The 23,380-nt window shown below is 38.5% G+C and overlaps 1 protein-coding gene and 1 pseudogene across 4 annotated transcripts in view; both read left to right on the forward strand.

The window, feature by feature from the left end:
- The window catches only part of TBC1D8B (TBC1 domain family member 8B), an 83,796-nt gene that overhangs the window by 44,935 nt on the left and 15,481 nt on the right, over positions 1-23,380 (forward strand). For all 3 annotated transcript variants that reach the window (XM_082864627.1, XM_082864628.1, XM_082864626.1), the window contains exons 8-14: positions 1,216-1,365; positions 1,895-2,045; positions 2,527-2,741; positions 20,298-20,415; positions 21,356-21,641; positions 22,593-22,722; positions 23,261-23,359. In XM_082864627.1, the coding sequence (XP_082720753.1) occupies positions 1,216-1,365; positions 1,895-2,045; positions 2,527-2,741; positions 20,298-20,415; positions 21,356-21,641; positions 22,593-22,722; positions 23,261-23,359 (1,149 nt within the window). The remainder of the gene's footprint in view (positions 1-1,215; positions 1,366-1,894; positions 2,046-2,526; positions 2,742-20,297; positions 20,416-21,355; positions 21,642-22,592; positions 22,723-23,260; positions 23,360-23,380) is intronic.
- On the forward strand, positions 17,330-18,032 carry LOC309977743 (cytochrome c-like; annotated as a pseudogene). Its single transcript has one exon. The product of its transcript is annotated as a cytochrome c-like (transcript).

Here is a 23,380-nt window from a genome sequence, read left to right on the forward strand (position 1 = left end):
CCCACTTTTAAACTTGGTCCTTTATTTTTTTAAACAGTTTCCTTTAGTTCTTTGAATGTATATATATAATAGCTGCTTTCCATTCCTAGTTTAAAAAAATCTAAGAAGTAAGCCCCTTCTGGGACATTTTTTTTTTGTTGGTTGCCTTTGTTTTTTAGTTCTTGTTTGTATTTTTAAGCATGGCTTCCTCAGATCACCCCCTGAGTCAGTCTAAATCAGTGGTCAGTCGATGATGGGCCAGAAGATTTCCTTAAATGCCTTGAACCAGTAAGTTCTCCACCTTTTGCCAAGAGGATCTTTGTGTGAAGGTATACTTCATACTTTAGGAAGTTTATAAATCAGCCTTAGTTTTCATTTCTTATTTCCAGAGTTGAATGACTGGGGCCTTCTCCTGTCCCATTTCTTTCCTGGGTAGGTTCACAGTCTTGTATACTCATGCATACTTTCAGATCCCCAAGAATATGTTGGAACCTTTCAAAGTTCCCCTATGGCCATCTGATTTTCAAGGTCTTCCTTTTACATTTTTAGCCAGGTTCTTGTTTGCCCCAAATTGAAATCACAGCCTTAGGCAGCTGTGATATTATCAGAAGATTGCTATGGTTTTCTTGGAATGCCCGGGGGAAAGGACTTTTTACATAGAGCTGAGCTCTGAGTCAAATCAAATGATAACAACACCCTAGGAATGGAGATTTTCCAGGTAGCTGCTAGTTTGGTGAAAATATTGACTGTGTTCTGGGGATGGGGCTTTTAATAAAGTTTCAAAAGATCCATTGGTGTGATAATGCTGGCTTTCATGGCTACCATACCTCTGAGCTTGGAAGGGAGGGAGGATGGGAATAACCTCAAGTTAAAACTTCACAGACTGGTGTTCTTACTGAGGTTCATTAGTTTTTTTTTGAATCGATACTTTTCAGTTCATTCTGTGCCTTTGGTTAATTTCCAATGTTCTGACCTGTTTTTTTTAATGTTTTTCCTGTATTTTATTGCCCAAGTAGGGGAATTCACTCACTAAGGTCATGAGCTTGATGTTCTGGACATTAGTTTGTTGACATCTCTAATTTTGGTGGAAAAACAATGTTCTTCTGAGACATTGCTTTAATATTTATTATGTATATAAATTGTGGTTTGTAAATGACAGATAAAACATTAGCACATTTTCTTTTTGCGGAAACTTTTAGGCACACATTTGGGACAATTATATTCTTTCTTTTTCAGGTTCCTATTAGTTCTGAGTCTGTAGACCCATCTGATGATATTGAGGTACAATCTTTGATATGTCAGAGAGAATGCAGCAAAACTGTGAACACTGAAGCCTTAATGACAGTATTTCACCCTCAGAATTTGGAGACTCTTAATTCCAAAATGGTAGGAAAACAAAATATTTAAATCTATGGATTGAAACAGTTGATCAAAAATAAAAATCTTAGATCAGACTGAAAACTCTTCTTTTTGGGCTTGAAGAGGTTTTCTAGCAGGTGCTACTGTGTGACATGTTTGGTTCCATTACAAAATAGGACTGTTATCAAGAATTAAGATGAAAGTTGAACCTTGGGCTTTATTTGCATAGATTTCTAACAGTCAATCCTAATTGGGGTGATTGGTGAGAATGATGGTTCAAAGCTTTACCTCCTAGGTGTCATGGTTTTACCATTTTAATATGAGAAGAACTAAAATAGTAAATTAAACCTGTTATGCTCACATGGATTTTAAAGATTTTTGTGATGACAGTGGTGCAGGGTTTAGCCCATCTGTGAATACTGATTTTGACTTTCTGTGTTCTTGTTTTCCATAGGTATTGTTTCATGGTGAAGAGAGTTATTGAGTTATTTGAAACTTAATTTCAAATTAAGTTAATTTCTCACCATGTTTAGTTGCTTTGATTTTTTTGTTATAGTTGAAAGAAAAGATGAAGGAACAGTCCTGGAACATCCTGTTTACAGAATGTGGGCGTGGTGTTAGCATGTTTCGGACCAAAAAGACTCAAGATCTGGTTGTAAGAGGGATTCCAGAGACCTTAAGAGGAGAGCTCTGGATGCTTTTTTCAGGTATTACATTTATTCACTTTATTCATTTAACAGACATTATCTATGCCCCTTCTAGGAGTTATGTACTAAGCTAAATAAAAATAATTACAAAGATGGCTAGGACTAAGTCTTATCATGAGTTCAGACTAGTCACAGAGAGTACGGTAGTTATGTGTACTTACCTATATATCCATACATCCATTGTCTGAGCAGATTAGTTTATTAGGCAATAGCTAACTGCAAGAGACAGGGTGGGAATCTCTAGTGTCAGAAGGAAGTTAAAGGGAAAAGACAGTTCATGAAAATGTTATTCTTTTGGATAAGATTCCTGTCCTGATGTTATAGATTCTAGTGGGAAGCTCTTCCTTTTACTTGTTTGTACTCAGATAACACTTGAGCATAAAGCTTAATTTAAAAGTAATCCAGTTCTTCATGTATATAGGCAAGTAGTAGCTTTGTTATGTTCCTCTTCTTTTGTATGTTAATGTGATCATCTGTACAGGTGCTGTTAATGACATGGCTGCTAATCCTGGCTATTATGCTGAAGTGGTTGAGCAGTCTTTAGGGACCTGCAACTTGGCTACTGAAGAAATTGAACGTGATTTGCGTCGCTCCCTGCCTGAGCATCCAGCCTTTCAGAGTGACACTGGCATATCTGCTCTGAGGCGGGTACTCACTGCTTATGCATTCAGGAATCCCAAAATTGGATACTGCCAGGTATGATTTCATTATGAGCTCAACTGTTATCGTGTTCCAAATGATAAAATCACATCAAATCCAACTCTACTAATAAGGACAGAGATTGGGCTGAGATTGATAGTGGATATTATTAATGCAAGAATGATAGTGGGAATACTTAGAATTGATATTCCAGTAATTCATTTTTCTTTTAATTTAACAAATATTTACTGAATTCCTGCTCTGTAAAAGATACTGTGCTAGGTGCTCAAGACTATATAAAGCTGAATCAGATAATAATCCTGCCCTTAAAAATATATGGACTGGTAGGTATTAAAACATATTCAAGGACTTCCCTGGTGGTGTAGTAGTTGTGAATCTACCTGCTAGTGCAGGGGACACTGGTTCAATCCCTGGTCTGGGAAGATCCCACATGCCATGGAGCAGCTAAGCCTGTGTGCCACAACTACTGAGCCTGCACTCTAGAGCCCACACGCCGCAACTGCTGAGCCCACACACCACAACTACTGAAGCCCACGCACCTAGAGCCCATACTCCGCAACAAGAGAAGCCACTGCAGTGAGAAGCCCGCGCACCTCAAGAGTAGCCTCCGCTTGCTGCAACTAGAGAAAGCGCGTGTGCAGCAACAAAGACCCAATGCAGCCAAAAATAAATAAAAAATTTAAAAACAAAAAAGCATATTCATTGGCAAAAGAAAAACAAATGAGACAATTTATTAGAGAAATATTAAGTCTCACCAGGATTTATAATAGGGATAAGTTGGAGGAACAGAGGAGGCTGCATGGAAGAAGTGGCATTTTTAGGTCTTGAAATTGGTGAATTTTAGATGTATGGAGATGGAATGAAATACCATTTGTAGGTGAAGGGATCAGTGTAACCAAACACAGAGGTAAATGTGGAATATATGTAGGACCATGTTCTGTTTAGTGGAATTGTAGAGTGAATGAAGTGAGGTAATTGAGGGAAAAAATCAAAAAGGTAGATTGGGATAGGTCAGGAGTTTGAATGTTACTTTGTAGGCAGTGGGGGAATCACTGAAAAAAATCCTTTAGGACACTAAAGGGTATGCCAGACTGCTAACATAAATAATCTCAAACACAATAGAAGTTTACTTAAAGGAATAAACAGAGGAGAGCAAATATTCAAGTCAGTAGGTAGCTCTCCTCCATGTGATTATTCAGGGATTTAAGCTGACAACAGGCTCTGTCATCTTCAAAACATGGCTTCCAAGGTGCTCTTTCATTGCCATTACTACTCACAGGAAGAGGGGAGAGAGCATGGAGAAACAATTATGAGAAATTATATTGGCCAGGCCTGGAAGTTGCATACATCACTTCACCCACATTTCATTGGAGGATCTTGGTCTCATGGCCACACCTATTCATAAAGAAGTCTGCAAAATGTAGCGTGGTTGAGCACATGTACATCCAGATACTATGGAAGAAGGGGAGATTGGGTTATGGTGGATAGCTAGCACTCGCAGCCACACATTCATTTATGATGGGGTTGAGTACCCATAATGATTACATATCAGTCCTACCTATCCATTGAAACTTATCAATAGAGAGGTATTTTTGAAAAGCAATTTAAGTGAGTGGATCATCTGAATGACCAGTATTTAGCATGTTTTAGGATCTCTGAAAGGTAATAAAGAAGCATAATGCTTCTTTTCTCAAAGAGCTTACACTCAGCCTATAATGTTATCTATATGTGGTAGTTTAAAGGCAGCTTCAAAGTAGGCAACACTTGATTTTTGACTTCTAAAAAATGAAAGCAAAATTAGAAACATGGAGGGCCAGAGGAACGTTATTCAGAGTTAGGTAACACTATAAGCAATACCATTCAGGTGAAAATAAGCCTGCCATGGAGATCAGACTGGCTAGGTTCGTGCTGGAATCAAGAAGTAAATAAGTTTGTGTGAGGCAAGATCATGGTGAATCTTTCAAGCTTGGGAGAAGTTTGAATTTAATATGATAAGCAGGTTTTGTTGCTTTTAACCAAAAACTCAGGTGAGCCATACTGACTCATGGCTGGCTGACTGGCTTTGTTTATCTTTTCTTCTTCCATCCTTCCCTCCCTTCCTTCCATCTATCTGATCTATCTTCTTCCTTCTTTTCTTCCTTCCTTTCCTTTTTTCATTCCTTTTTCCTTTCATCTATCTAGAGATAGAATTCACATACCAGAAACTTCACCCATTAGTGTTTTTTAGTATATTCACAAAGCCATGCAACCATCATCACAGTCTTAACCTCCATAACACTTTCATCACCCCAGAAGGAAGCCCCACATCCATTAGTAGTTACTCCCCATTTTTCCCTACTCCCAACCCTAGGCAATCACTAATCTACTTTTCTGTTTCTATGGATTTGCCTATTATGGATATTTTATCTAAATGGAGTGATACAATATGTGGTCTTTTGTGTCTGCCTGATTTCATTTAGCATATTGTTTTCAAGGTCCACCCATGTTGTAGCATGTATTAGTACAATACTTCATTCCTTGCTGTGGCTGAATAATAGTCCATGGTATGGATATACAACATTTTGTTCAACAGTTGGTAGGCATTTTGGGTTGTTTCCACATTTTTGCTATTGTGAATAATGTTGCCATGGATATTCGTGTACAATTTTTTGTGTGGATGTGTTTTTTCATTCTTTTGGGTATTTAGCTAGAAGTGGAATTGCTGAGTTATGTGGTAACTTTATGTAACTTTAACATTTTGGGGCAATGCCAAACTATTTTAAAAAGAGACCGTACCATTTTACATTCCCACCAGCAATGTGTGTGATGGTTCCAATTTCTCCACATCCTCGGTGACACTTGTTATTATCTCTCTTTTTGATTATAGCCATCCTAGTGAATGTGAAGTGGTATCTTGTTGTGGTTTTGATTTGCATTTCCCTAACATGCTTATTGGCCATTTGTGTATCTTCTTAGGAGAAATGTCTATTCAAATCCTTTGCCCATTTTAAAAATTGGATTATTTATCTTGTTACTGTTGAGTTGTAATGGTTCTTTATATATTTTGGATACTAATCCTTTATCAGATATAGTATTTGCAAAATTTTTCTCCTGTTCTGTGGATTGTTTTTTTACTTTTTTTTTTTTTTGCGGTACGCGGGCCTCTCACTGCTGTGGCCTCTCCCGTTGCGGAGCACAGGCTCCGGACCCGCAGGCTCAGTGGCCATGGCTCACGGGCCTAGCCGCTCCGCGGCATGTGGGATCTTCCCGGACCGGGGCACGAACCCATGTTCCCTGCATCGGCAGGCAGACTGTCAACCACTGCGCCACCAGGGAAGCCCAGTTTTTTCACTTTCTTGATGGTGTTCTTTGAAGCACAAAAGTTTTAATATTTGTTTTTGTATGTTTTTCGTTTGTTGTGTGTGCTTTTGATGTCATATATATGAAGCCAGTGCCTAATCCAAGGTCAAGAAGATTTAGTCCTATGTTTTCTTCTAAGGGTTTTATAGTTTTAATGCTTAAATTTAGGTTTCTTGACCATTTTGTCTTAGTTTTTGTGTGTGGTGTATGGAAAAGGTTCAGCTTCATTCTTTTACTTGTGGATAGCCAGTTGTCCCAGTGCCATTTGTTGAAAAAAAAGCAGTTTTTGACTCATTGAATTGTCTTGGCACCCTTGCTGAAAATCACTTGACTATAAATGTTAGGGTTTATTTCTTTTTCTTTTCTTTTTTTTTTAGAAGATGTTGGGGGTAGGAGTTTATTAATTAATTAATTAATTTTTGCTGTGTTGGTCTTCGTTTCTGTGCCAGGGCTTTCTCTAGTTGCGGCGAGCGGGGGCCACTCTTCATCGCGGTGTGCGGGCCTCTCACTGTCGCGGCCTCTCTTGTTGCGGAGCACAGGCTCCAGACGTGCAGGCTCAGTAGTTGTGGCTCATGGGCCTAGTTGCTCTGCGGCATGTGGGATCCTCCCAGACCAGGGCTCGAACCCGTGTCCCCTGCATTAGCAGGCAAACTCTCAACCACTGCACCACCAGGGAAGCCCTAGGGTTTATTTCTTGACTCACAATTCTATTCTATTGACTTATGTTTCTGTTCTCATGCCAGTATCACCCTGTCTTTTTTACTACAGCTGTGTAGTAAGTTTTGAAATTGGGAACTGTGAGTCCTTTAACTTTTTTTTTCCAAAATTGTTTTGACTTTTTAGGTCTCTTGCATTTCCATATGAATTTTAGGATCTGTTGTCAATTTCTGGATAAAGAAGAAAAATCCAGCTGGAATTTTCTTAGTCATTGCATTGAATCTGTAGATCAACTTGGGGGATATTGTATATTAACAATATTAAATCTTCTAATACCTGAACACAGGATGTTTTTCTTTTCCATTTATTTAATTCTTTTAAAATTTCATTCAAGGTTGTTTCATAGTTCCCTATGTGCAAGACTTTACTTCCTTTGTTAATTTTATTTCTGAGTTTTTTATTCTTTTTGACATTACAGTAAACAGAATTGTTTTCTTGATTTTATTTTTGGATTGCTCAATGCCAGTATATAGAAATACAATTGATTTTTGTATATATTGATCTTGTATCCTGCAATCTTGCTAAGCTTATTAGTTCTAGTAGATATTTTTTGTGGATTCCTTATTTAGAATTTTCTATATACAAGATCATGGAATCTGAATAGTGATATTTTTTACTTCTTCCATTCCAACCTGGATGCCTTTTTTTCCTCTTTTTATTGCCTGATTGACCTGACTATAACCTTCAGTACAGTGTTGAAGAGAAGTGGTGAGAATGCATATTCTTGTCTTGTTATTTACCTTAAGGGGAAGCAATCAGTCTTTCATCATTAAGTATGAGGTTAACTGTGGGCGTTTTATAGATTCTTTTTATCATGTTGAGGAAGTTCCCTTATATTGCTAGTTTGTTGAGTGTTTTTATCATGAAAGGGTGGTGGATTTTGTTAAGTAATTTTTCTGTGTCTATCGAGATAATCATGTGATTTTTTCCCTTTATTTTAGTAATATCATTGTTGACCTGAAACAAATAGACCACCAGATATTTCTTCAGCAAAGATGGATTTATTCAGGATGAGCAGAGAATTGCAATTTGGGGTCTACAACCATGGCGAGCCATGGGCAAGTCCCCCAATGGCAAGGGGAGGAGAACACTTTTATAGAGAAGAAAAGGAAGTTGGAAGGGCTATAGTAAACTAAGAGTCCATGGCTTTTCATTGGCCTTGCCAGGAAAGAAGAGTCTTTTTTCTGCCTGTTGGTCTCTGCTGTAGTTGCAGGGTACAAGAGCGCCCCCTTCTGGTCTCCCAACTCTTTAATTGAGGTTTCCGTTTTTAAATTTTTTACATTGTGTATTACTTTTGCTGACTTTTTTTTTAGTTTATTAGAAGTGCATATTTATTGTAATAAATTTAGAACATAAAAATTACATAAAAGAAAAGAAAAATCATCTATAATCCCACTACCCAGAAATAACCACCACTAACATTTTTCAGTATTTCCTCTTAGTCTTTCCATGTAATTAAGTGTTCTTAAAAAGAACATAGTTCTTTCCTAAATTTCTCTATGGCACTCTGTTATACATCATAGTATGTTTCATCAATGGCTTGTTTGGGGACATTAAAATTGTATTCTTGTGAATTCCCTGGTTGTCCAGTGGTCAGGACTCCACACTTTCACTGCTGAGGGCCCGGGTTCAATCCCTGGTTGGAGAACTAAGATCCCACAAGCCACGTGTTGTGGCCAAAAAAAGAAAATTGTATTCTTTATTTTTGTTTTATGTTGTCTCGTTTTGTTTTGTAAAACTACTCTTAACAAAACATCCTTGTGACTAAATCTTTACATACCTCCTTGTATTTTCCTTAGGACAATTTCTTGCAAGAATAATTGCTTTGTCCAAAAAAAAAATTCTTTCTTAGACCTCTTATTAACATTAAAAAAATTGTGATAAAATATACATATTTTAATCACTTTATAAGTAAAAATGCAGTGACATTAAGTACATTTACAACATTGTGTAGCTATCACCACTGGCTATTTCCAGAACTTTTTCATCATCTCAAGCAAAAATTCTCTACCCATAAAGCAACTCCCCATTCCTCTTCTCCCAGGCCCTGTTAATCTCTACTCTACCTACTATCTCTATGAATTTGCCTATTACAGGTACCTAATTTAAGTGGAATCATATAATATTTGTCCTTTTTGTGTCTTGGTTTTTTTTCCTAACATCTTTATTGGAGTATAGTTGCTTTACAATGTTGTGTTAGTTTCTGCCATATAACAAAGTGAATCAGCTGTATGTACACGTATATCCCCATATCCCCTCCCCCTTGCATCTCTATCCCACCCCTCTAGGTGGTCACAAAGCACCGAGCTGATCTCCCTGTGCTGTGCAGCTGCTTCCCACTAGCTATCTATTTTACATTTGGTAGTGTATATATGTCCATGCCACTCTCTCACTTTGTCCCAGCTTACCCTTCCCCCTCACTGTGTCCTCAAGTCTGTTCTCTAAATCGGTGTCTTTATTCCTGTCCTGCCCCTAGGTTCATCAGAACTGTTTTTTTTTTGTTTTTCTTTAGATTCCATATATATGTGTTAGCCTACAGTATTTGTTTTTGTCTTTCTGCCTTGCTTCACTCTGCATGACAGACTCTAGGTCCATCCACGTCACTACAAAAAACTCGATTTTGTTTCTTTTTATGGCTGAGTAATATTCCCTTGTATATATGTGCCACATATTCTTTTTTTTTTTTTTTTGCGGTACGCGGGCCTCTCACTGTTGTGGCCTCTCCCATTGCGGAGCACAGGCTCCAGACGCGCAGGCTCAGCGGCCATGGCTCACAGGCCCAGCCGCTCTGCGGCATGTGGGATCTTCCCGGACCGGGGCACGAACCTGTGTCCCCTGCATCGGCAGGCGGACTCTCAACCACTGCGCCACCAGGGAAGCCCTGTGCCACATATTCTTTATCCATTCATCTGTTGATGGACACTTAAGTTGCTTCCATGTCCTGGCTATTGTAAATAGTGCTGAAGTGAACATTGTGGTACATGACTCTTTGTGAATTATGGTTTTCTCAGGGTATATGCCCAGTAGTGAGATAGCTGGGTCGTTTGGTAGTTCTATTTTTAGTTTTTTAAGGAACCTCCATACTGTTCTCCATAGTGGCTGTATCAATTTACATTCCCACCAACAGTGTGAGAGGGTTCCCTTTTTACCACACCCTCCCTAGCATTTATTGTTTGTGGATTTTTTTGATGATGGCCACTCTGACTGGTGTGAGGTGATACCTCATTGTAGTTTTGATTTGCATTTCTCTAATGATTAGTGATGTTGAGCATCCTTTCATCTGTTTGTTGGCAATCTGTGTATCTTCTTTGGAGAAATGTCTGTTTAGGTCTTCTGCCCATTATTGGATTGGGTTGTTTGTTTTTTTGATATTGAGCTGCATGAGCTGCTTGTATATTTTGGAGATTAATCCTTCTCAGTTGCTTCGTTTGCAAATATTTTCTCCCATTCTGAGGGTTGTCTTTTCATCTTGTTTATGGTTTCCTTTGCTGTGCAAAAGCTTTTAAGTTTCATTAGGTCCCATTTGTTTATTTTTGTTTTTATTTCTCTAGGAGGTGCGTCAAAAAGGATCTTGCTGTGATTTATGTCATAGAATGTTCTGCCTATGTTTTCCTCTAAGTTTTATAGTGTCTGGCCTTACATTTAGGTCTTTAATCTATTTTGAGTTTATTTTTCTTTGTGTGTATGGTTTTAGGGAATGTTCTAATTTCATTCTTTTATATGTAGCTGTCTAGTTTTCCCAGCACCACTTATTGAAGAGACTGTCTTTTCTCCATTGTACATTCTTGTCTCCTTTATCAAAGACAAGGTGACCATATGTGTGGGGGTTTATCTCTGTGCTTTCTATCCTGTTCCATTGATATATATTTCTATTTTTGTGCCAGTACCATACTGTCTTGATTACTGTAGCTTTGTAGTATAGTCTGAAGTCAAGGAGCCTGATTCCTCCAGCTCCGTTTTTCGTTCTCAAGATTGCTTTGGCTAGTTGGGGTCTTTTGTGTTTCCATACAAATTGTGAAATTGTTTTTCTAGTTCTGTGAAAAGTGCCATTGGTGGTTTGATAGAGATTGCATTGAATCTGTAGATTGCTTTGGGTAGTATAGTCATTTTCACCATATTGATTATTCCAATCCAGGAACATGGTATATCTCTCTGTTTGTATCATCTTTAATTTCTTTCATCAGTGTCTTATAGTTTTCTGCATATAGGTCTTTTGTCTCCTTAGGTAGGTTTCTTCCTACGTATTTTTTTCTTTTTGTTGCAATGGTGAATGGGAGTGTTTCCTTAATTTCTCTTTCTGGTCTTTCGTTGTTAGTGTATAGGAGGAATGCAAGAGATTTCTGTGCATTAATTTTGTATCCCGCAACTTTACCAAATTCATTGATTAGCTCTAGTAGTTTTCTGGTGGCATCTTTAGGATTCACTATGTATAGTATCACGTCATCTGCAAACAGTGACAGTTTTACTTCTTTTCCGATTTGGATTCCTTTTATTCTTCTTCTCTGATTTCTGTGGCTAAAACTTCCAAAACTATTTTGAATAACAGTGGTGAGAGTGGGAAGCCTTGTCTTTTTCCTGATCTTAGTGGAAATGATTTCACTTTTTCACCATTGAGAATGATGTTGGCTGTGGGTTTGTCATATATGGCCTTTATTATGTTGAGGTAAGTTCCCTCTATGCCTACTTTCTGGAGGGTTTTTATCATAAATGGGTGTTGAATTTTGTCAAAAGCTTTTTCTGCATCTATTGAGATGATCATATGGTTTTTATCCTTCAGTTTGTTAATATGATGTATCACATTGATTGATTTGCATATATTGAAGAATCCTTGCATTCCTGGGATAAACCCCACTTGCTCATGGTGTATGATCCTTTTAGTGTTCCGTTGGATTCTGTTTACTAGCATTTTGTTGAGGATTTTTGCATCTATATTCATCAGTGATATTGGCCTGTAGTTTTCCTTTTTCTTGACATCTTTGTCTGGTTTTGGTATCAGGGTGATGGTGGCCTCATAGAATGAGTTTGGGAGTGTTCCTCCCTCTGCTATATTTTGGAAGAGTTTGAGAAAGATAGGTGTTAGCTCTTCTGTAAATGTTTGATAGAATTCGCCTGTGAAGCCATCTGGTCCTGGGCTTTTGTTTGTTGGAAGAGTTTTAATCACAGTTTCAATTTCAGTGCTTGTGATTGGTCTGTTTATATTTTCTATTTCTTCCTGGTTCAGTTTTGGAAGGTTGTGCTTTTCTAAGAATTTGTCCATTTCTTCCAGGTTGTCCACTTTATTGGCATATAGTTGCTTGTAGTAATCTCTCATGATCCTTTGTATTTCTGCAGGGTCAGTTGTTACTTCTCCTTTTTCATTTCTATTTCTGTTGATTTGAGTGTTTTCCCTTTTTTCTTGATGACTCTGGCTAATGGTTTATCAATTTTGTTTATCTTCTCAAAGAACCAGCTTTAAGTGGCTTTTTTTTTTTTTTTTTTTTGCTTTTGCTGTATGCGGGCCTCTCACTGTTGTGGCCTCTCCTGTTGCGGAGCACAGGCTCCGGACGTGCAGGCTCAGCAGCCATGGCTCACGGGCCCAGCCACTCCGCGGCATATGGGATCCTCCTGGACCGGGGCACGAACCCATGTCCCCTGCATTGGCAGGTGGACTCTCAACCACTGTGCCACCAGGGAAGCCCCAGCTTTAAGTTTTATTGATCTTTGCTGTTGTGTCCTTCATTTCTTTTTCATTTATTTCTGATCTGATTTTTATGATTTCTTTCCTTCTGCTAACTTTGGGTTTTTTTTTTTGTTCTTCTTACTCTAATTGAGATTTTTCTTATTTCTTGAGGTAGGACTGTATTGCTATAAACTTCCCTCTTAGAAGTGCTTTTGCTGCATCCCATAGGTTTTCAGTCATTGTGTTTTCACCGTCATTTGTTTTTAGGTATTTTTTGATTTCCTCTTTGATTTTTTCAGTGATCTCTTGGTTATTTAGTAGTGTATTGTTTAGCTTCCATGTGTTTGTATTTTTTACAGTTTTTTCCATGTAATTGATATCTAGTCTCATAGCGTTGTGGTCGGAAAATATACTTGATACGATTTCAATTTTCTTAAATTTACCAAGAATTGATTTTGTGACCCAAGATATGACCTATCTTGGAAAATGTGCCATGAGCACTTGAGAAGAAAGTGTATTCTGTTGTTTTTGGATGGAATGTCCTATAAATATCAATGAAGTCCATCTTGTTTAATGTATCATTTAAAGCTTGTGCTTATTTATTTTCATTTTGGATGATCTGTCTATTGGTGAAAGTGGGGCGTTGAAGTCCCCTACTATGAATGTGTTACTGTCAGTTTCCCCTTTTATGGCTGTTAGCATTTGCCTTATGTATTGAGGTGCTCCTACGTTGGGTGCGTAAAATTTACAATTGTTCTGTCTTCTTCTTGGATTGATCCCTTGATCATTATGTAGTGTCCTTCTTTGTCTCTTCTAATAGTCTTTATTTTAAAGTCTATTTTGTCTGATATGAGAATTGCTACTCCAGCTTTCTTTTGATTTTTATTTGCATGGAATATCTTTTTCCATCCCCTCACTTTCAGTCTCTATGTGTCGCTACGTCTGAAGTGGGTCTCTTGTAGACAGCATATATATGGGTCTTGTTTTTGTATCCATTCAGCCAGTCTATGTCTTTTGGTTGGAGCATTTAATCCATTTACATTTAAGGTAATTATTGATATGTATGTTTCTGTTACCATTTTCTTAATTGTTTTGGGTTTTTTATTGTAGGTCTTTTTCTTCTCTTTTGTTTCCTGCCTAGAGAAGTTCCTTTTGCATTTGTTGTAAAGCTTGTTTGGTGGTGCTGAATTCTCTTAGCTTTTGCTTGTCTGTGCACTTGGTATGATTTAGGGAGCCTCCCTCCTAATGGGGGGGTTGTGTTCCTGTCTTGCCAGTTGTTTGGCATGGGGTGTCCAGCACTAGAGCTTGCTGCCCATTGGGTGGAGCTGGGTCTAAACATTGAGACAGGGATCTCTGGGAGAGCTCTCGCCAGTTGATGTTAGGTGTGTCCAGGAGGTCTCTGATGGTCTGATGTCCTGAACTCCGCTCTCCCACCTCAGGGGCTCAGGCCTGTCAGCTGGCCGGAGCATCAAGACCCTGTCAGCCACATGGCTCTGAAGAGAAGGGAGGAAAAAAGGAGAGCAATAAAATAAAATAAAAGAAAGTTATTAAAATAAAAGAATCTTTAAAAATATTATTAAAATTAAAAAAATTAAAAAGTAATAACAGGAAAGAGAAGAGAACACCCAAACCAATAAACAAATCCACCAATGATAACAAGCGCTAAAAACTATACTAAGATAAACATAAAAATCAAACTAGTCAGTCACATACGGCAAACCCCAAGTCTACAGTTGCTCCCAAATTCCACCGCCTCAATTTTGTGATGATTCCTTGTCTATTCAGGTATCCACAGATGCAGGGTACATCAAGTTGATTGTGGAGATTTAATCCGCTGCTCCTGAGGCTGCTGGGAGAGATTTCCCTTTCTCTTCTTTGTTCGCACAGCTCCTGGGGTTCAGCTTTGGATTTGGCCCCGCCTCTGCGTGTAGGTCGCCAGAGGGCGTCTGTTCTTTGCCCAGACAGGACGGGGTTAAAGGAGCAGCTGATGCAGGGGCTCTGGCTCTGTCAGGCCAGGGCGAGGGAGGGGTACGGAATGCGGGGCGAGCCTGTGGCGACAGAGGCCGGTGTGTGTTCTCCTGGGGAAGTTGTCCCTGGATCACGGGACCCTGGCAGTGGCGGGCTGCACAGGCTCTCGGGAGGGCAGGTGTGGAGAGTGGCCTGTGCTTGCACACAGGATTCTCGGTGGCTGCAGCAGCAACCTTAGCATTTCATGCCCTTCTCTGGTGTCTGTGCTGATAGCTGCGGCTCGCGCCCGTCTCTGAAGCTCATTTAGGTGGTGCTCTGAATCTCCTCTCCTCGCGCACCCCAAAACAATGGTCTCTTGCCTGTTCGGCAGCTCCAGACTTTTCCCCGGACTCCCTCCCGGCTAGCCGTGGTGCACTAACCCCTTCAGGCTGTGTTCACGCCGCCAACCCCAGTCCTCTCCCTGGGATCTGACCTCCGAAACTCGAGCCTCAGCTCCCAGCCCCCACCTGCCCCGGTAGTTGAGCAGACAAGCCTCTCAGGCTGGTGAGTGCTGGTCGGCACCGGTCCTCTGTGCAGGAATCTCTCTGCTTTGCCCTCTGCTCCCCTGTTGCTACGCTCTCCTCCGTGGCTCTGAAGCTTCCCCCACCCCAACCCCGTTTCCACCAGTGAAGGGGCTTCCTAGTGCGTGGAAACTTTTCCTCCTTCACAGCTCCCTCCCAGAGGTGCAGGTTCCATCCCTATTCTTTTTTTTTTTTTTTTTTTGCGGTACGCGGGCCTCTCACTGATGTGGCCTCTCCCGTTGTGGAGCACAGGCTCTGGACGTGCAGGCCTAGCAGCCATGGCTCACGGGCCTATCCGCTCCACAGCATGTGGGATCTTCCCGGACTGGGGCATGAACCCGTGTCCCCTGCATCGGCAGGCGGACTCTCAACCACTGCGCCACAAGGCAAGCCCCATCCCTATTCTTTTGTCTCTGTTTTTTCTTTTGCCCTACCCAGGTTCGTGGGGAGTTTCTTGCCTTTTGGGAAGTCTGAGGTCTTCTGCCAGCATTCAGTAGGTGTTCTGTAGGAGTTGTTCCACATGTAGATGTATTTTTGATGTATTTGTAGGGAGGAAGGTGATCTCCACGTCTTACTCCTCCGCCATCTTGAAGGTCCTCCCCTTGTGGACTTTCATGTTTTACCACTCTTGTATCCCCGGGATAAATCTTACTGGGTCATGATGTGTAATCCTTTTTATATGTTAGTTCAGTTTTCTAGTATTTTGTTTGGGATTTTTGCATTTATATTCATAAAATGTATTGATAATAGTTTTCTTTTGATGTCTTTGTCTGGTTTTAGTGTCAGGGTGTCAAAGAATGAGCTAGGTAATGTTTCTTCCATGCCTATTTTTTGAAGAGTTAATGAAGGATTGGTGTTAATTCTTTAAATTGTGGTAGAATTGGCCAGTGAAGCCATCTGTTTCTAGAGTTTTCTTTGAAGAAAGTTTTTTCATTATTAATTCAGTCTCTTTACTTATAATAAGTCTGTTCAGATTTTTCTGTTTCTTCTTGAGTTGGTCTTGGTGGTTTTTCTAGGAAATTGTCCATTTTATCTAGGTTGTCTAATTTGTTAGCATATAGTTGTTCATTGTATTCCCTTATAATCCTTTTTATTTTTGTTAAGGTTGGTAGTAATGTTCTCTATTTCCTGATTTTAATTTGAGTCTCTCTCTCTTTCTCTCTCTCTGTCTCTCTGTATCTTTCTGTTTTTTATCTTTTTGGTTAGACTACCTACATGTGTTTCAGGTTTTTTAATCTTTTCAAAGAACCAACTTTTGGTTTTGTTGAGTTTTCCTTATTTTTTTTCTATTCTCTATCACTTCCTGTTTGTGCAGAGCCTCAAGATTAGCCAGAGGTAAGAGCTTAGGGCTTTTTCTGTTCTATCATGAGCATGCATACAGCTCTGGGCAGGCATGAAGCCATATCATGCACTTTGCCTTCTAGATTCCCAGGAATAAGTTAGAGCGTTCCAAAGCCCCTTTTGGATATCCCATTCCCCAGCTTTTTATTTTAACCCTTTATTAGCCTATTGTTTGGCCCAGTTGTTATCCACTGCCTCAGGCAGATGCATGTTCAACAACTGCTTCTGATTTTTTTCAAGGAACATTTTTTCAAGGAAAGGCTGTTTGCCTTGGGTGAGCTCTGTGTCAGGTCAAATAAAGACAGCCTTATGAGTGCGGTTTTCCAGGGAATGACCAGACGGGTCAAATAATGACAGATCTCTGGGAATGGGACTGTGAAGGCGCTCCAGCCCCATTCTGTTTCCTCCCATGGCTGCTAGGTGCTGCTTTTCACCATGATTGCTGAGTGTTGGTTTTTCAGGCTTCTGTAAAGCTGAGGAGGAATGGGACTTGGACGATTTAAAATGCCACAGAGCTCACTGTTTTTACTGAGATTCAACCATTTCATTAAGTAAAGGCTTCCTGAATTGCTGTAAGCTTTTGGTGCATTTTCAGAGTTCTGAAAAATTGATTTTGATGATTTTTGCTAGTGTTCTTGTTGCTTTTATAGAGGAAAGCATTTTCGGAAAGCCTTACTCTGCCATTTTCACTGATGCTCCTCCCATTATGGCTTCTTGAACAGGAAAGTGATGGAGTAAAAACTGAACTTGAAGTCAAATATTGTACCAGATCTGACAAAGGATTGACATACTTAATATAAAAACCTATAAGAAAAGTGTTGAATTATAAAAATGAACAATGGGGGCTTCCCTGGTGGCGCAGTGGTTGAGAGTCCACCTGCCGATGCAGGGGATGTGGGTTCATGCCCCGGTCTGGGGGGATCCCACATGCCGCAGAGCGGCTGGGCCCATCAGCCATGGCCGCTGAGCCTGTGCGTCCAGAGCCTGTGCTCCGCAACAGGAGAGGCCACAACAGTGAGAGGCCCGCGTACTGCAAAAAAAAAAAAAAAAAAAGAATGGACATGAAAAGATGAATCACAGAAAAAAATACAGATTGATAATAAAGTTTAGAAAAGGAAGTTCAGTATCAAAGAAACTCAAATTCAAACCATGAGATACCATTTTCACTATCAAATCAGCAAAAGCAATTTTAATTATTACAATTCTTAGTATTGGCAAAGGAGCAGTGAAGTAAACATTCAAATGCTATAGGTCAGAAAAACAAATTGGTACAGTCAATTTCTGGAATACAATTTGGCAGTAATATCAAGTCGTTTAATAATAATATTCAGGGGAACCTCTTCGTTGTGCACGGAGAAAGAACGATTTAAAAATGGGTGATGTTGAGAAGGGCAAGAAGATTTTTGTTCAGAAGCGTGCTCAGTGCCATACTGTGGAAAAGGGAGGCAAGCACAAGACTGGGCCAAATCTCCATGGTCTGTTTGGGTGAAAGACAGGTCAGACTTTCAGATTCTCTTACACAGATGCCAACAAGAACAAAGGCATCACCTGGGGAGAGGAGATGCTGATGGAGTATTTGGGGAATCCCAAAAAGTACATCCCTGGAACAAAAATGATCTTCACTGGGTTTAAGAAGAAGGGAGAAAGGGCAGACTTGATAGCTTATCTCAAAAAAGCTACTAATGAGTAGTAGTTGGCCACTGCCATATTTATTATGAAACAGATGTCTCATGATTTTTTATGTGTACCATATTTAAATTGATCTCATACACTGCAATTCAGATCATGAATGGCTGAGGTAATATTTCTGTCCTGATTTAAATAAGATTGGTTTGTGGCTAAAAGAATATGATCAGCTTGGACTTCCCTGGAGGCACAGTGGTTAAGAATCTGCCTGCCAAGGCAGGGGACACGGGTTCGAGCCCTGATCCGGGAAGATCCCACATGCCACGGAGCAACTAAGCCCATGCACCACAACTACTGAGCCTGCTCTCTAGAGCCCGCAAGCCACAACTATTGAGCCCGTGCGCCTAGAGCCCGTGCTCCGCAGCAAGAGAAGCCACCGCAATGAGAAACTTGTGCACCGTAATGAAGAGTAGCTTCCGCTCGCCACAACCAGAAGAAGCCTGCACGCAGCAACGAAGACGCAACACAGCCAAAAATAAATAAATAAATAAAATTTTAAAAATAAATAAATAAATTGCTGTTAAAATATATATATATATGTACCTAAATGGCATGTTGATTATTTAAAAAAAAAGAATATGGTCAGCTTTTTGAATTTTGATAGTGATTCCGGTTCAACAAGTACTATCACTCTTTTCCCCTTCTAAAGAGATGATTAAACTTGAATAAGAAATGTTAAACTTTTCAGGCATATAGTGAATGCCTTCTCAAACCCTATAGGAGATTGGTTTTATATTTAGATTTATATAACTGTTTATATTAATATATTTAAATATTGAGAAGATCTCTTCACTGTCTCATAGAACAGCAAGATTCACCTGTGTTTCAAGTTGTGTTCATTCGCCTGTTAAGGCAAGGGCTGAAGATACACTGGCAATGTCCACTTTCTCTTTTTGGGCTTAACTATGCCAATTTAATTAAAATTCTCTATCTATCTAAAATATTGCCTTTTACTTAATGAAAGGCATTTTAGTGTGGTTTATGTATAGCATCAAATAGAGAATATTTAGTACTTCTTACACACATACCACAAAAATAATAACATTCATTGACCAAATAATTTAATTTCTATGTATCTTTACTGAGAAAATAGTAAACCACTTGGATGAAGATTTATATACAGAGATATTCATTGCATTGTTATATATAATAGTGAAGAGTTGAAATCAACCTAAATGTTCAATAATAGAATAGCTAAATAATTTATAGTATATTCAACTTAATAGATTTTTTACAGTCATTAAAAATACTGTTTTAGAAGACTTATTTAATGGCATTGAAAATGTATAATATAATGTTAAGTGAAAAATCAAACTTTAATATACAGTTTGGTCTAAATTTTAGAAGGGGAAAAAGGAAGGAAATACAAACACAAAAAAAGTACATCAACTTGTTAATGGTGGTGATCTCTAGGTAGGTAAGATACAGGAGATTTAATTTTCTTCACACCTTTCCATTCTTCCTAGATTCTATACATTATGGGTTTATTAACTTTATAATAAGGGCTATGGCCAAATGTTATATAAATGTAGTGATCTGACATTTGTATGGAAGATAGATTAGAAGAACGAGAAAGTTAGGGTGGTAGTGGGAATGGAGAGGATAAAGAAAATCTAAAAGTCATTTTAGGAATTCCCTGGCAGTCCAGTGGTTAGGGCTCTGCGCTCCCACTGCAGGGGGCACAGGTTCAATCCCTGGTCGGGGAACTAAGATCCTGCATGCTGCGTGGTGCAGCCAAATAAATAAATAAATATAAATAAAAATAAAAAAACATTTTATAAGAAGAAACTCTAGGATGTGAAGACAAATTGGATGTGGCAGATAAAGGGTTTCTAGCGTGATCAAAATTAAGGTAGCAAAGAAGAGAATCCTATTTAATAGAGGAAAGATTTAGTTTTAGACACAATTGAGGATGATTGACATCTAAGGGATGTTCTCCTGTAGGTAGTTGAAAATACAGATGAAGTTTGTTTCTCCAATGTTAGTATGTCCTTGAAAGTATGTAGTGTTGTTTTTAAGACTTGGCGATAATTAATATTTTTTACTCATTGAAATTAGTCTAAATTTAGAGAGGTTTTACTTATTGTATGCTATGTTCATGATATTATTGCTTCATTTTCCTTGAATGTACCGTGTAAAATAACTGATTAGCAAACATTAGTGTGACTTCACCTTGTTTTGCTTTGGACTGACTCAGAGTTCTCCTGTTTCCATTATGATTACTCTCATAGTTGTTGTTATTGCTGAAAATTACTATGTTTGAATAAGAAATGTAATTATTACCCCAACAATATTTATTTTTTATTTTTCTATGAATTTTAGGCAATGAACATTTTGACTTCAGTATTGCTTCTGTATGCAAAAGAGGAAGAAGCTTTTTGGCTTCTGGTTGCTGTATGTGAACGAATGTTACCTGATTATTTTAATCGTCGAATTATTGGTAAAAAACAAAACACATATACATATACGAACACATATTTCTTTTCTAAACAATCTATAGGCCTCTTGTCTATCCAGTTACCTATCAAATGGAAGAACTGATAATTAAGTTGCAAAATATACAAAATGCAAGCAATATCAAATGTCACATTCACTGACATGCTCAAGAGAAGAGCTTTTTGCACTGAACATATGATTGGAAAAACGTATTATTTAATACGTTGCTTTTCAAAAATAAAGTGCCTGGTCTGTTTCCATATAAAATAGAAGTTTTAAGTTTACTATCTCTGTATTGCTAAAACAGTGGTAATCTGAAGCATCTGGAGCTACTGGAAAAATTTTAATAGTCTCTTTATGTGAGAGAGATTTTAATCAGCTTAAAATCTCCACATTTTTATGAATTGTATAGATATATTCAAGCTTTGAAAGAAGGATCAAGTTCTTAGTTTGTTACTTATATAATATTTTCTTCAGTCATCAAATATTTGTAGATCCATGATCCCCTACCTTAAAACCATAGGTGGTCTCCTTTGTACCCTCATAAGCCTTCGGTGTCATGGCTAGGTCGTTGACTGTATTGTCTTGTGTTATAATTATTTGTCTATTTATTGCAAGTTCTATTAGAGATTAAACGCTTTGAAGATGAGACCATTTAATTAATTGATGTATCTCTTATAGTACCTATTACAGGTTTCTGCACATAATAAAGATTCCATAAATAACTGTTCCAATGAATATGAACTGAGTTTCTCAAGTGCTTCTTGATGCATGATACTGCTAGCAGATAAAGAGATGCATGAAATATAGAAAAGGCACTGAAGAAGTTCATAATTTAAGGAAGAGAAATGAGATATATCAGCCTACTAATAGAAGTGGGAAGGTATTGGAAACAAGTCCTTTTGAAAGGTGTTCATTTTAAAATTTCTTTTTATGTTCTCCAGGTGCCTTGGTGGATCAGGCAGTCTTTGAAGAACTTATCAGAGATCACCTTCCCCAGCTGACTGAACATATGACTGATATGACATTCTTTTCCTCAGTTTCTCTCTCATGGTTCCTCACACTTTTTATTAGTGTGCTACCTATTGAAAGTGCAGTGAATGTGGTGGACTGTTTCTTCTATGATGGAATAAAGGCCATTTTACAACTGGGATTGGCAATACTTGACTATAATTTAGACAAACTTCTGGCATGTAAAGATGATGCTGAAGCTGTGACAGCTTTAAACAGGTACTGTGAGAATCATAACATTTAAATCTGGAGAGCCCCTTAGAGCTTATGTTGTTCAAACCCCTTATTTTATAGATGAGGAAACTGAGCCCTAGAAACTTTAAATAATTTGCCCAAAGTCACAAAGCTGGTTGAATGAAAACGCTAGGCCTAAAGTCCACTCCTCTGTTTCTAAATAGAATATAACAAAAGTAAGTCAGTCACTTTGAAGTAAACCACTAGGTTATATATACATTTACACTAACATCTAATACGGTTGATTCGGTATGCTGGGACTTTCATAGTCCCAGTTCGAGCTATAAAGTGTGTAAGAGTAATTTGAGGTGGGGGAGGTGGTTGATAATATTAAATGTCCAGTGGGGGGAAATTGTTCTGGTTTTCAAGTGGTTTCAATCAGGTAAGCTGAGCTTTATTTTCCTGGTGCCTTTTCTGTGAATTCTATTTTGTATTGAAACACATGTGTGGGATATGTGTGTGTGTGTTTGTGTATACCCAGTATATGTTAAATGAATGAATATATGAATATTTGGGTAACTTGTAATGGTGCATCAAATCCCATTTATTTATAAAGAATAAAGTATAAACACCTCCCTCTGGTATTTAGAACTCTCAATGTTAAGGCCTCAATGTATCTTTCTTAAATTATTTCTCCTCACGTGCCTCTACATACCGTATATTCCACCCTTACTGGGCCATGTGGTATTTTCTGAGAACTCTCTGAGCCTATCGGCTTCCCCATGCTCTCCTCCCCACCTCTGAAGTCATTTCATCACCATCCCATTTCCCACTCCCATGTCCTCGTAATTCCCAACCATCTTCAAATTCTCCTCCCTCATAAGACTGTCTCTTGTCCTCTCGGTAGAAATTAATCTCGAACTAGGGAGAAATTAGCTGTCATTTTCTCTGTATTTTACTTCTACTGATTCTTGTATTACTGTCACTTTTGGATAGGTTCTTTGACAATGTCACTAATAAGGATAGCCCGTTGCCTTCAAGTGTGCAGCAGGGTTCAAATGTAAGTGATGAAAAAAGCAGTCATATTAGAGTGGATATTACAGATTTGATTAGAGAGTCAAATGAGGTAAGTTTTTCTTATACCATAAATATAATTACATAGCATATTTAAAATGATAGATACTATAGTTATATCTCTAGTGGTATATTAAGAGTAAGATAATAATACATGTAAAGATGCAGTAATGTAAAATCTGATTTCACTTTAAAAATGAGTTCTATGAACTGTTCCTACGTTATATAGCTTCCTCTGCTTCAGTTTGCTTTTCATTAAATGAAACTATTCACATAGTTTTACAAATAATGACCACTTTTAAATATCTATCGCTGCATAAAAAGGTGAAAAATATTCTCTTCTTAGAGACTAAGAATTTTACCAGTGTTCTTGTACTTAGTCTAGACCCATAGTAGATGGAATCCTCTCCTGTGAATATACAGAAAAACTGAAACATGGGAGGTGAAAATTTGCATAATCACTGAAGAAGTTGGGAAAATAGCTAGGAATAGAACCAAGGCCTCTGAGAATTGAATCTGATGAAATTCAATTGTAAGAAAAGTGGATATTTATTATGAATGAGTATCCACTGAAATCATATTTTTTGCAGAAATATGGGAGTATTCGCTATGAAGATATATACAGCATGCGCTGTCGAAATAGGTTGTATGTGATACAGACCCTAGAGGAAACAACAAAGCAGAATGTGGTGAGTATCCACCCAATGGGG

The sequence above is a fragment of the Leucopleurus acutus genome (assembly GCF_964270905.1).
Source record: "Leucopleurus acutus genome assembly, chromosome: X".
NCBI classification, from domain to species: Eukaryota; Metazoa; Chordata; class Mammalia; order Artiodactyla; family Delphinidae; genus Leucopleurus; species Leucopleurus acutus.